The 14,130-nt window shown below is 47.6% G+C and overlaps 1 protein-coding gene across 7 annotated transcripts in view; it reads right to left on the reverse strand.

The window, feature by feature from the left end:
• Window positions 1–14,130, reverse strand: part of MGAT5 (alpha-1,6-mannosylglycoprotein 6-beta-N-acetylglucosaminyltransferase) — a 309,086-nt gene that overhangs the window by 26,770 nt on the left and 268,186 nt on the right. For all 7 annotated transcript variants that reach the window (XM_016206246.2, XM_087819890.1, XM_087819887.1 and 4 more), the window contains exon 13: window positions 8,208–8,357. In XM_016206246.2, coding sequence (XP_016061732.1) covers window positions 8,208–8,357 — 150 coding nt within the window. The remainder of the gene's footprint in view (window positions 1–8,207; window positions 8,358–14,130) is intronic.

A 14,130-nucleotide genomic window follows, 5' to 3' on the forward strand; every position in this document is an offset into this window, starting at 1 on the left:
GCTTTAATTGAACGATTATTTAGAACAGTTCTGCCTAGAGAGCCCTGAGTCCAGGCTGCCCAGTTCCCTGGGCAACAATGGAAGATGCAGAATGTGTGTGTTGGGCACGCAATTACTGGACTGAACACTGAGCATGGCCCACACTGGACATAGTGGAGATTCATGCAACCCCTGCAGGGATTTTTCCTTGGCGAGAAACTAAAATCTCTGCTTTTTGGGAGCGATTCCCTATCCTGTAACTGTTATGTTCTTTTGCACAGAACAAGGTACTTAACCATTTTATTGTTTGGAGGAATAACCTTTCATTTCCTACAAACCTTGAGAAGACTGGTTACACCATCAGAAACATCCATGAAGGCGTTGTGGGGGATGGGGGGGGCGTTTAAAAAGGAAAGAGGCTTTGAGAGGCCAGCAGAGCTCCCACGGCTGGCTGGGTCATTTCTCTAGGGCAGACCACTGGAAGCATGGGGGGGGGGGGGGGGGGGGAATGTGGCAGCAGGAGCCTGCAAACTGCAGGATATAGGGTCCATCTCCATGCCCCTGCAAGCTGTTCCTGGGTCTTATTCTGAAGCTAACAGGAGTGGGATTAGCGGAGAGGATGTGTGTACAGGGTGTGGCCTGAGCGTGTGCCTCGGGTAGGGGCATGGGGGACAGCAGCAGAAGAAATGGAAGGAAATGGGGAAGCACCAGGCCCAAGACAGCCCAGCTTTGTTAAATATGAAGAATCCAGGGTTACCATCCTTGAGGCCTTGATTTCTGTGACCTGCCCTCCCCATCCAATTTGGGAGAGAATGCACCAGCTGCCCTGGGGAAAGATGACTTCTATGAGGCGAGGTTGGGCACAGGAAGGCATAGGGCTTCCAGATCCCTTTGAGGAGAAAGGTGCTGGAAGATGCAGATGAAGTTTCCACGCAGATGGGCTTAATCGGAGCCCTGGAGCTGCGTGTTTTCTGGCCTCTGAGAATCGGGGCCTGCCACTAAGCGCTGATACCTTCATCAACTCCAAATTGCAAACAAGTCTGGAGGAAATGCAAGAAGCACAATGTTTGTCTATTTACATACAAAATCCTGGAAAAAATTTAATTAGCTCCTTCAGACCAACCAATCTGAACCCATTAATTAAAAGGATTTGAGGCTCTTGCTTAATGGGCTTGAATGTGACCTAGGTTTAATTATATCTGAATAACAATTTGCACCATCGCTTCTAACCTGCTGGCATTGGACTATCTCAGTGCACATGAAGTAAACACTCTGGGCTAACTCTCCCAAGCCTCACAATTTTAGAATGAAGCTTAAGCAAATACCACACAATTCCTTGGCAATGAGTTTTTTCATCACACTAATTAGAAATGCAGGAAACGCATTAGTGGGAAACGCAAAACAATTTTTTGTTCTGTCAATAAGCAAAATTTTTCTTGCTTCCTGTGCACTCATTTCCTGTGACATTATAATGGACAGATGCATTAAGGTGAAATGGCATACTTGAGGTTTAAATGACAACAGGGCAGGGTAGAGTGAGTTATCACCACCGAAGGGCATTCAATCCGTAAACTTCCGAGTGCTCATGGCTTTGTCACACACTGGTACCTTAACCACCCTGAATTACTTTCCCCTGCATCCCCACTCTTCCTGTTGTTCTGCCCACTTTCAGATGTCCTCAGCATGGGGGCAGGGCACACACTACCAGAATGCATTCAAGTGCAGGGGCTTAACTCATCAGGAGGAAACCGGGCATCTTTTATTTATACTTCATCTGGCCGTCAGAAGCCAGAACCTAATGAGCATATTCCAGATGACAGAACAGCTCCAGGTTGCAACTCTGGCTCCATCAATGCGCATTTCTAAACAGAAGGATTACATGCTCTAAAGTTAAATTTCTGAACTAATACCAAGCAAGAGAGAGCAGATGACGCGCCATATGTCTTATTCATGGCACAAGGCTGGGGCACTCCTGTACATCGACAGAGTCTCAATGAGGCCACTCAGATGCTTACTGTACATGAGGGGAGAAACGGAATTGTCTTTACCTTCTAAGTGGAGCCATTAACAAATAATCCTTTAAACTTGGAAAAAGGTGGTTCCTAGGAAGAGGCCACGGGTTTGGTCAGTTCCCAGACACTTCTGATGACGAACATCAAAGATAATCCAAAATAAGAAATTTACAGTCAACTTACACTTTACTGACTAGTTTTAATAAGCTAGTTTTAATAAGCTGGTGGGTGGCTCAGGAGGGAGTTTGAGCAGTGAATCGACCTCAGCTTATCCATTAAATTTATTACGGGCACGAAGCGACCAGGACGATGCGATGGTTCACAGCACAGCACAGCCTCCGGGGCCTGGGCGACCAGGGCTCCCACCTTAGCTCCCTCATAGCCTAGGTTCTGTAACTGTGGGAAACTGTTACATGCCTCTTCCTATAGATTCTAAAGGCCCATTCATCATCATCTATTCTCTCCGGCTCTGGGACCCTGGCCAAGGTAACACAGCTCTCCAAACCTGGCTTTTCATGTGTAAAATGGGGGAAACTGCTATATTTCATGGGGCTGCTATGAAGATTAAATGACATATTTCGTGGAAAGGGTATCTTCTAAAGCTTGGCACTCAGTAAATGCTTAGTTAACAGGAGTCCAAGTTCACAACCAGACTCAACTTCACGCAGCTACATATACATGACCTTGTACTGTATGTATATTTGCGAGTTCTCACTGTTTCATAACGTACCTGGACTGAAAAGAAAGGGAGGGACATCCATCGGGGGAGAGAGGACATGGTTTATAGTGACTGCCCCATGGAAAGGCCAGTCCCACAAGCCACGTGCTCTTGCTAAGCCTTATTTGTTCTTCATATGATGATCGGGAATCATTATATATTTGTCATCCCTTTTATATCTTTAAAAAGAATCCACACAATAACTAGGCATTGGGGACATTTATTTTCCTGCTAGGTGATGGCTTCATGTAGCTATCCTCCCTTCTGCCCCCAATGCCGAGGAGACACAGCAGCAGCCAAATTCTCTCCCAGATGGGTTTGGCTACACTCTCTCGTGGCTTCCCCCAGCCCCTAACCGACACTACCTGAAAATTCTCTCGTAAAGAGCCAGAGGGGCCAGGAGACAAAGACAACTCTCCTAAGTGGACTTTCAGAACAAGACAAAATGAATCACAATCATCATCGCCAAACCCAAACTCTCTGCGCTGCGGTCATCTGGAAGGTGCGGCACAGAATCAAGTGGATTTACAATTTGCATTGTAGACAGCAAAGGGAGAATAAGAGGATATTCGGATAAATTTAGAACCGAAGTGCTCACCGTCTCCAGCTATGCCGGCATGAAAGACTTCCCATCAAAGGACAGCGCGGGCATCAAGTCCTTGGAAGAACATTCTCTGACCATCCATCTCTCACCTGAATGCCACACCAGGCTGACCCCTCGGCTCCCAACAGTGAGGTGCTCAACAAGCCTGTGGCCACCACATTAAGATGGGTTCCAGTGGTACTGAGATCAGAGGACTTTCTAATTCACAGAGGGCCTTATCATAGGTAAGGATTAGAGAAAATGACTGTTGTAGTAAAACACTGTGGTCACAGGCACCATGATAAAATCAGCATGTCAAGCGCATCAAGAGTGACTGACGATCGACTCCTGTGCCCCACAGCAGCCTCACCCCATTATTTCACGACTTCACCAGCCACAGAGCAACATCTTACCTAACTGAAAGGCTGACCCTGCACACAGCTCCATGGGGAGGGTTTATCTTGGTATTGCTATTTTTTATTATTTCTACTCCTACCTGTGTAATTTTCGCATAGTTATAGTTACCTGTTTACTTGTTTGTCTCCTCCCCAGCACCTGCATACTCACTGCGGGCAAAACTGCCTTAGTCATCTCTGTCAGAAGTGCCTAAAGTAAGTCCTGGAACACATTCAGTTCTTAATACACATTTGTCAGATAAATGAACAAAGGAATAAATACTAATAAGTCAGATTTTTCCAGCAATCAAGTGTGTCTGTGAGGAGATGCTGGGCGTTTCATGTGTATCTGGGTGTGGGGATATGCTTTTGTCTGGAAGTCAGACAGGTCTCTCTATACACCCTGCATTCTACATATGTGGGAGGGGGAGAGAGAGAAATGTATGTGTATGCAAATTTTTCTCCATCTAGTTGGAACAAGAATAACTTAGGTACAGTTCTGGTCACTAGGATGAAAACTGCCTGACTGCCTGCGGGCGAGCACGTCCATGTCTGAAATAGAAATGGAAGGTGGACTGTTCCGTCAGCAAGCAAGTTCTTGGGTTCTGTCACAGGGCCATGGAGAGGCAGGCCAGGGGTATCAGAAGGAAAGTATCCTTTGCTGGGGAGACCTTGGAGACCCAGGTGTGTCATGTATGAGAAAAGCCAGAAATCACTCCTAGAGGGCGTGGCTCCAAGGTCCCAGATGGCGAATCGATTTCCTCTTGACTCCTTCCTTCCTTCGTAATGATCTGAAGGCCTTCTACAAGCCACGCACTGTTCTAGGCACTGAGAACATGCTTGCAAGTGGAACAAGCAAAGCCCTCTGTCACCATGGAGTTGCATGAGTCGGGTTCTCCTGGGGTGGCTCTCTCAGCCCTGGGTTTCTGACAAAGGCTGTGCAACCTCACCCAAGCTTGTGGGAAGAGCCAGTTGACTGGGGGTAGGGGGGGAGTCAGACGTGAGGGTGGAATGAACAGTGACAGTACACACTGCGTACCTTCCAACCCTGCCCAAGCTTCTAGGTGAGCCCCACAGGGAAGCTGTGAGCTCACACGGCGAGGGAACAGGGGCATCATGACCCCCCGGGGTTGGAGGGGAATGAGTGGAGGTTTGGGTGGAGGAAGGTCCAGCAACAGCACGAGCAGCAGCAGCTCCTTTCTGGTTTCCCACGGCCAGAATTTGTTCTGTGTTTGCTGTAGCAAGGGGGGGTGGGTACCTGTTCTGGCTCCCTCCAAATATTCCTTCATCCCAGTGTAGGGGGCGAAACACCCATTCGATAAGGAGCTTCCATGGTAAGACCAGGAGGAGTGGGCATGAAGAATTAAAATTAGGAAGGAGAAAGAAGAAATCACATTGAAAGAGATGGGGGCTTAAACAAAAGCAAAAACAGTGCTTATCTGCTGGCCGGCTACACTCCTGGAGTCTGCTGGACTCAATGACTTGTCTGTGGTTCTCTGATAAATAATTAATCCATACGAATTTATATGCCTATTAGAAGAGTCCTTCAGGGTCAACGGCTTCCCAGCTCTTTCAGCCCAATTTCGGTGCCACACTGAATTCCTCCTGTCTTCCTGGGCGCCCTGCAGCTGGAGCCTGCTAATGACACCTGAGCCCTAATGGCACGCACGCCGGGACAAAATTCTGCTGAGCACAGGGTTTCCTGGGCTTGGTGCAGATTCAAAGATGGCTCATAAAGAAAAATAATGAGTCAGAAGCTGATTAAGCATCAATCATTTCGGGCTGTCTCTAAACCTTGAGGAGCGCCAGGGTTGCTTCCCTCTCCTGTAACGAGCCTAAAAGCCATTCATTCCGTCTTCAGTGGCTCTTCTGCATCTTCAGTTCTCCGCTTCCAATGCAGGTTGGAATAAATTGCCTTTAAATTGCTCAGAGACACACAGAAAGGGGTTAGAGGCAGAGAGGGTTATATATGCAAAGCCTGACTGGTCTTTAGTGTCATTATTTTGAAGCCCAAGATTCATTCATTTTAGTGCCTGCTGCTATGTTCTGGGTGTAAGGGGGGGTTAGGGGGGTGTCTCGGCAGTACACTGCCTCATTTTCATCATATTTTCCAACTGTTTTAGCCATAATTCTAATAGAAGTACTTTAATATATTCCAGACAGCTAAACAGGCAATACAAAATGGGACCAGTGACATCCTGTAACGGCACCAGTTTTTCAAGGATAAATATATCCTTGAAACTCAAACTCAAAATGCAAGTTGCAACCCTTGTTTGTTAGGCAGTCTCCCACACAGTGGCCTGGGCTTTCCAGGCCTCTGCCCTTTTCCTCCCTGGATCTAGGGGCCTCAGCCTCAGCCTATTTCCCATTCCCTGACAGGTAAATGGATGGCAGGTAAGTAAGAGCTCTCTTAAAATTTGCAAGGCTGAGTAAGACATTTACGAAGGTTGGGTTAATAGAAGTGTGTGGGACAGCAATGACAGACTGCTGAAAACCAGTGTTGCCAAAGATAATTTGAAAGGAGCTTGAGCTTCTTCCACAACCTATGAGGGGAAAAGTAAAATGAGGCAAATGGAAAAACAGTATTGGCACTAGAGAGCCCACACGTTCTAATAACTCTAAAATATCTCCCAGGACAGAAGGTGAATGAATGGGAAGTAAACAGTGCAAGCTGGGAATGCACCGAAGTTCCCGGTGTCAGTCATCAGGCTATGGATGACCTTGTAAGGAAATCAAGTCCTAATTAAAACAACCAGCCCTGGCCAGAGTGACTCAGTTGGTTAAGTGTCATCTTGAGCACAGAAAGGTCACATATCCAGGTTGCTGGTTCAGTACCGGTCGGGGTGTGTAGGGAGGCAATCAATGGATGTTTACCTTTCACACTGATAAACAGTTTCTCTCCTTCTCCCTTCCTCTATCTCTAAAATCAATAAAAATGTATTTAAAAAACAAAACAAAACAAAAAACCAAACATACCGTTGGCCAAGGAGATAAATAACTTATCAAACTAGTTTATTCACGCCATCACATGGCTGGGAGGTAGAAATGGTCGAATGCATTTACACATGGAAAAACTGAGGCAGAAAAGAGGTGCATGTTGTTGGGCTGGGGATTATCCATTAGATGTGTGAGTGTTTGTTCATGAGGATGGTGCGTCAGGAGCCAGCAGAGCTTTAATTTGCAATAAAAAAGTCATGCGTTAGGGTCACTTGTAGATGACCTCAGGGACTGTGTGCAAGCCCAACTGTTTGGTCTGCTTCCTCATGTTGACAATAAAGTTAACGACAGTACCTGCCCTGCCTACCTTTGAAGGCCGTTGTGAGAATTAAACAGGACAGCATATGTGAACACACTTTCCAAAACTGGAGTATCACACAACGATTACAGATCCCTATTAGGCCACGTAAGTTCATCCACTCAACCTCCCTCCCCTACCTTGGGAATGAAAACACATTCAGTCAGGGCCAGAGCTGTAAAATTCACTATGATAATGAGCTTTTTATCCTTGAAACAATGAGGCCAAGATCCTCTTGTTTTCCTCACCCTGTATCCCTTGTACAAGGCTGGCCCATAGAAGCTGCTCGGTCAATATCTGTAATATTCATAAATGAAAGCTTAACAATAAACATCAGAAAGCTTACCTAATACATGACCAACCCTTTGAAACCAAACTCTAGTCTATTTGCAAACCCCCCCAGTTTCACTTGGTATTTCCACGGTAGACGCTGGGCAGATTCCCCACAGCGTCAAAACAAACATGCCCATCACGCCACTGAAACAGTCCTCCGTCAATGGCTCCCCAGCTCCCTGTGCCCCTGCACCACATGGTCTGAACCGTTTCTGTCCGTGACAATCAGCCCCTCAGCCCCTCATCAGATTTCATCTTCCACTATTACCCAACACCGGGTTAGACTAGCTGGGCTGGTTTCCGGCCCTCTCCTGAAGGCATCCTCTCCGCCTCCAGCACCTGGCTCACTCCTGTCTGTCCCCAATGCCAGGTGCACCAACACCCCATCTGTTTCTCATCTCTTATATCTCACAATATCTTCCCCTGCTCCTTGAGCCCGAAGGGGCTTTTCCCTCGTCTGAACTTCTTCTATGTGCAGTCCAAATGAGAATATGCGAGGAAAAGCTAGCTGCGGGACTGATTTCTTGAATAGCAGTGACTGGGGAGGTGGGGGAGTTAAGCACCCCAGGCTTGCTGTGAAAGCTGCTGCTCTATCAGAAAGTCTGAGACAGGGCCTCACCTTTCCTGTCTGCCACCGTATCCCCAGCCCCTCTCGTGAGGCCTGGGCCAGAGCAGGTCCTCAGTAAGTTTTACACTGCAGCAACCTCCTTCCACAGTTCACTAACTTTTCCTTACAGCTGGTCTAGAAAACCACTGCCCGGAAAAGACCTAAAGAGCTATTGCAGCATTGAAAAGAGGCATGAGAGAAAGATTCTGACCCCATTTTCAGTGCCAACAGAAATAAACCTGAAAACATCGTTGATGGATTTTTACAAAACTACTAAAAACTCACCTTGGTTTCTCGGAGAAGAAACTGCAGGTCCCGCCCACTGAGGATTCCGTGGTTTTTCACATAACTGGGAATATTCTTAGTGCTGGAGCCGTAGACGGTGGCATGCACTTCCATGTACGTGTGAATAGTGTCCAAGTAGATCTTCTTATTCTATAGAGGGGACACAAGGAGAAGGGGGTCCTCATTTCCTTTCATTCTCGTAACCACCTGTCTCATAGCTGGAGGCCTCACAGTAGGAGTTCCCAATATGGAGACTGCAGGAATTTCCCAAGCCAACTCCTAAAGTTTCTTTCAGAAGTAATCTGACTTGATTCTGGGGGTAAAGATGGTCATATGGCCACTGTGCAATTTTGCAAGAGGAAATATACAGAGACTTATTACTGAATACCGGTGGTAGCTCAAGGCCAATTGTTTTCAAGTATCACCCACGCTTCGTAAATTACCAGGGGACCCAACATTTTGCCTTTGACTGGTCTGCCTATGGGCGAGGGAATTTTGGGAAGGAAAGCCAGAGAAGGCATCCGCTGGACATGAATATTTATTTATCCGGAGACGCTAAGCTGTCCCCGAGGAATACAAACATCTCCAGCTCTTGCCAATATTTCTAGTGATGATTAACTCATGTTGTCAGAACAGGATCCCACCTAATTTGCATCACGAGAAGAGTTTCCCACAATCCAGTGATTGATTCCGCAGCTGGAGAGAGAAGACTATCCAGGTAGACAAAGTGGAACATAGATTAAATGTAAACCCTGATGCGCCCTGAACCTTCGAGAGTAGTTTTACTTTTATTAGCAGCAAAACAAAGCCTCTTTTCTGTACTGAATTTTGAGGCACATTTTCTAAATCAAAACCACCTTCGAAGTGGAAGCAAGCTCACTGTCCCCTCCTCTGCTTGTTTCCCTGGGACTAAGCTGCATACACTGGATTTGTGGGCTGTTGTTTTTTTTTTGTTTTTTTTAATTTGAAAGGTTCCAGTTCTATAATGTTTTCCAGTTGTGTAGAAGTGGGACAAGGTTTCCACATCTGAGGCTGTTCTCAGACACTCCAGGCAAATGCAGTCATAGCCAGTTTTGTGACTTAGGACCACAGGGAACATAGGTGGGTGGCACCAGTGGCCACAGAACTCACAGGATGGGACAGGCGCTTGCCCGCCTGCCCTCTGCCATTCACTGCCTTGGTGACCAATATTAAAAAGGACTCTCAACTTTGGGGGTACATGTTTCAAATTACATATCAAATCTTCATGACCGGAAATACAGTACAGGTCACGTTCTCCAGAATGACTGGAATCAGCCAAGCCCACCCCTGCACCCTGACATGTGACTAAAACAAACACTTTGAATGAAAGTTTAATTTCATGACGAGTTTGGTGGCTGGAAGATGCTAAATTCATTACTTCAGAGATGTATACCCTTGAATTAGTGCAGAGGTGATGACACACAATTTGTAAACTGTGACTTCCCATCCAGAGCTTGAGCCAAATTTAGGATCACCACCCTGGTGCAAGTTCATTTGAGGGGTTCTAGGACACAGTTCTTGTGCTAGTTCCCACAAACCCCTTCTCAGGGCCTCATGCCCATCCGCACCCCCTGTCATTGCTGACTGGCCCTGGCTGCACCTGATCTGAGAGGGACCCTTTTCTGGGCAGGCAAGCAGCCGGGGACAGCGTGTCCAGGCTCAGGAAGAGGAGCTGAGCCAACCAGTTCCCTCTCGGGAGCTCCGAATCCTGAACAGAGAGATTACCGCCAGATGGCCTTGGGCTTTCAAGCAAAAAGGCCATTCAGTGCTGGAGTCTGGGCAATTGTAGGCCAGATGCAAGTTCAGATCCAAGGTATAGGCCAGCTGCCAGTTTGGGTGGTGGAGGTGAGAAGCGAGTGAGGTAAGAGCTGAAAGGAAGAAGGAAAGGGGAGGACAGAGAGTTGATAATAAGAGGGACCAGAGAGTGAGACCTAGATATCACCCTGCAAGTATGAGAAAGAAGGTAGGGAGGGAGGGGTAGAAAAGAAGGGGGGAAGGAGAGGGAGAAGAAGAAAGATGAAGAGAGAAGAGAGAGGAGAGAAATCAGAGAAAGAAGAGAGAAAACCAGGGCTCAAAGCTGCTCCTGGGTCCCGTCCCACCCCATCCACAGTGGCTCCCTGTCCTCAATTCCCAGGTCTTTCTGGACCTTTACAATAAGAGCAGCTGTCCAAACTTTCCCCTGCCTCACACTGGTACCTGAGCTACTCTGGGTGGATTCCCTTCATCCAAAAGGAGGCCTGCCAGGACATTTTGCTGGGCTTTTGGGATCGAGGTAGGGGTAGGGGCAGGCATCTTTCCTTCAAGCAAAAGGAGACATTTCCCGGTGAAAACCAGCTGCTAACTAGTGATGGTGAACCAAAGGCCCTGAACTGGGTCTGTAGTGAGTGACGAACGTGAGTAGTCCCCTGGCTTCTGTCCTGGAGAAGAACACTCCCTGCAGACAGACTCAAGACTAGGATTCTGAGGCCAAATGCCTGGGAAGGGAGCAATATGCTGGGATACACAGGTACTGCCAGCAACCCCAGGGCTCTCCGATGTATAAAAAGGGGGCAAGTTCAGGCAAATACAAAGAAGCAATGCAAGAGCTAATAAAGCCTAGGAACTTATTAACACTAAGGCAAGTAATTTCATGAACAAGGAAACCACACAGGTTATTAGAAGGAAAAAAATGTTGCACACATAACTCTAACCTTTGAAACTGACATGGCCACTAGGTGATCCCATCCAGGTCTCCTGTGCCACCTGTCAGAGTTCTGTAGACATATGGCAAGAGTAAAACACATTATGGGTTCCAGGTAAAGGTGACATGGGAGCCACTCACACAGCTGCCCCCCTTCCCAAAGTTCACGCTCACTGGGTGCTAAAGGAACCAAAAGAGGAATCTCTCTACCAGTGCTTGAACTCCAGATCCAAAAACCCAGCTGCCTCCTGAACCTCTCTACCTGAGTGTGCTGCGGACACTTCCAACCCCACAAGTAGAAAAGGGACTCCATCACACCTCACTATCCCACAGCAGCATCACTGCCCCACCGTGCCCTGATCTCCGTGACTGACACTACTCTCCAGTCAGGTACCTGTACAAGAATCACACCTGCCATTCCACACATCATATTAGTCACCGAGCACAGTTCATTCTGCCCCATAATATCAAATTTGTCTCCTCCTCTTCAGGTCTCAATCCTCGCTCACCTGGATTGTGTCAAGATGAATACAACCAGCATCTTAACCCATCTGTGTGTGGCTGGAAGAGGTGATGCAACTCGCCCATGGTTTCTACAAGTAAGCAGCAGCATTGGGACTGATTGCAAAGGTATTTGTGTGGCTCAATGCCATTTTTAAAAAATATGTTTTTATTGATTTTAGAGAGAGAGGAAGGGAGAGGGAGAGGGAGAGTGTGACAGAAACATTAGTGCTTCAACATCAATTGGCTGCCTCCTGCACACCACCTGGTGGGGATCAAACCTGCTCCCGGGCATGCGTCCTGACCAGGAATCAAACCTGCAATCTCTTGGTGCATGGATAGACGCTCAACCACTGAGTCACACTGGCTGGGCTCAATGCCATTTTTCTTTAATCATGTGAAGCAATACTATTGAATATAACACATACGGACAATATTTTTACATATGGACATTTATAGTTAAGTAGAAGCCTATGCCCCAAGTATGGAATGACAGACACGAACATCTGCATAGTAATTACTGAGGAGGGAGGGAGGGTTTGGGGAGCTGGATGGAGCTTTAATGATATTTGTAATACATCACTTTTCTGTTAAAGAAAAATACTGTAAAATATGAATATCTATAAATCTGGGTGGTGAGTTTATTTGCTATAGATAATACATTTCACAATGAAAAAATTAAGAATATATGCAACAAGAAAGCACAGAAAGCAGCCTGTGTGACTTCAAAGTCTGTACCTTTGCCACAGTATTGGCAGGCTCAGTTCCTGCAACAGAGGTTCCAAGGATCCCCTCCACTTCTCTCTTTAATGTCCATTTCTATTCTCTGTGTTTAAGAAAGAGGGTGCTAAGGTTTCTTATTAAGCATGGCCCTGCTTGCCCTTACCACTGGAAGGCCTAAAGTGAGTGTGTGTGTGTGGAGGGGTGCCGGGGGAGGGCATTTTCCAGCACACCCCTGCCCCTCTCTTACAGAACTAGGTGTCCTGTTGATCCAAGAACTGGAGCAAGATCACCCCCTAGAAAGCTTTCCCACCCTGACTTAGGAGACCAAGGTCAAAGAAAATTATCTGCAAATGTGTTGGCATGCAGTTAAAAGGGGCCTGGAGCTGAGCATCACAGTGCAGCATGCCACCACCCATCTTTGGCCACAAGAAATGCCCCTGAAAGGTCAAAGCCAAGCAGCTTGCAGCCCCATCATGCTCTCAGTCTCAGTTCAACTTAAATTCCCATTAAAAACAACTGACCAAACTGATTAAAATTTAAGTCTGCCTAGATGCGAGAGAAAGAAGAGAGTGCGGGAGCAGAAGGGCAGTGTTTGCAGCATGTCCCAACTGCCTGGGATGCAGCTGGAGGCAGGTCCCTTTGCAGAACTGATAGTGAGATTTTCAGAGCTTGAACAGGGAGCTTCAGGAAAAACGATTCCATTCAAAACAACAGTGCAACCTGCAGCGGGGAGAGGGGTAAAGTGCAGAACTGGAGGACCAGGAGCTCTTTGCTCCTGCTTGTGAATTAGGGATGCAGGAACATTTTTTGGCAAATGGCCGTATTCTGAGCTTTCGGTCGCAGTGGATATTATGCACTTTTCTCCCCAGCAACCACCCTGCTCCCCAGTGCAGACACTCACGTCCTGGACACCATTTCCCCTCCTCCACATGGCATCTTGCCATTTAAAAATAATAATTCTGCAGCTCTGCCGAGAGTGAGTTGGTCTGTGAGAGCACCTGGTGAGCACTGAGCCGGTGGGTGTTCCCTCCAGAAAGAGGGGGTGGCTGTGGAAGAGCAATCCCTCCGCAGAGGCCAGCGGCGAGCTCCAAACCAGGCTGCCGAAGCCCGCGTAGATCCTGCTGCACTGGGGTTCAGGTTCCAGTCAGGGAAAACAAAAAGTCCTCACCCAGACAAGGTCAAAGGTAAGCGAGCCCGCGTCCTGGCAGGGTCCTGGTCCACAGTTCCAGTTACGCCTCAATCCCAGGGCGTCCCTGCCCTTCCCTGGGTTCTGAGCATCAGCGAACCCCACTCTGGCCCCCACTAGTAAAGCTGGGCTCGGTCATTTCAGCAGCGAGAGTCCTGACACTTGTGATCAAATCCTTCATTCTGACCATCATAAACTTTAAATCATGTTTAAAGTGGTAACTTCCACCTTTTCCCCCCACAAATACAGAACTTGGTCCACTCCAAGGTTTTATGAATATATAAGGTGACTCATGTTTGAAGACACACAAGGCCATCGAGTGTGCCTTGCCCCAAACTAGCCATCGAAGCTTTTACTACGTACTGCTGTGTTGTAACTACTTGAAAGGCTGGGGTTTGACTTGTCCACTCTCATGAATGAAGGTCTTGTAAATCTTTCTCGACAACCAGCCTCCTTCATTCCTATGGGTGTCCATCCCCTCCTGCCTGAACGCCTGTCATAATCTCGAGCCCAGCTCCTTGTCTGAAAGGTAACAATGCAGGGACCTTCTCAGGTTCCCCAGTTGCCTCTTTCTTCTTCTCACTTGGTGTCACACAGCCAGGCTTCCCTCCACCGTCAGACTGGGAAGAAGCTGCTCCATGGGACGAACAGCACCCCAGAAGTACAGGGGCACAAGATCCCTGTGAGGTGAACCAGGGCCAGCGAGAAGCAGGAAACGGAAGGGGGCAGGGCAATAAAAGTGCCCAGTGTTTTCTCTTCTGCAGACTAGGTGCGCTGAGGAAGAGTCCTCCTTGCCACCTCTCAGGGACCCG

The sequence above is a fragment of the Miniopterus natalensis genome, chromosome 8 (genome assembly GCF_054644295.1).
Source record: "Miniopterus natalensis isolate mMinNat1 chromosome 8, mMinNat1.hap1, whole genome shotgun sequence".
NCBI classification, from domain to species: domain Eukaryota; kingdom Metazoa; phylum Chordata; class Mammalia; order Chiroptera; family Miniopteridae; genus Miniopterus; species Miniopterus natalensis.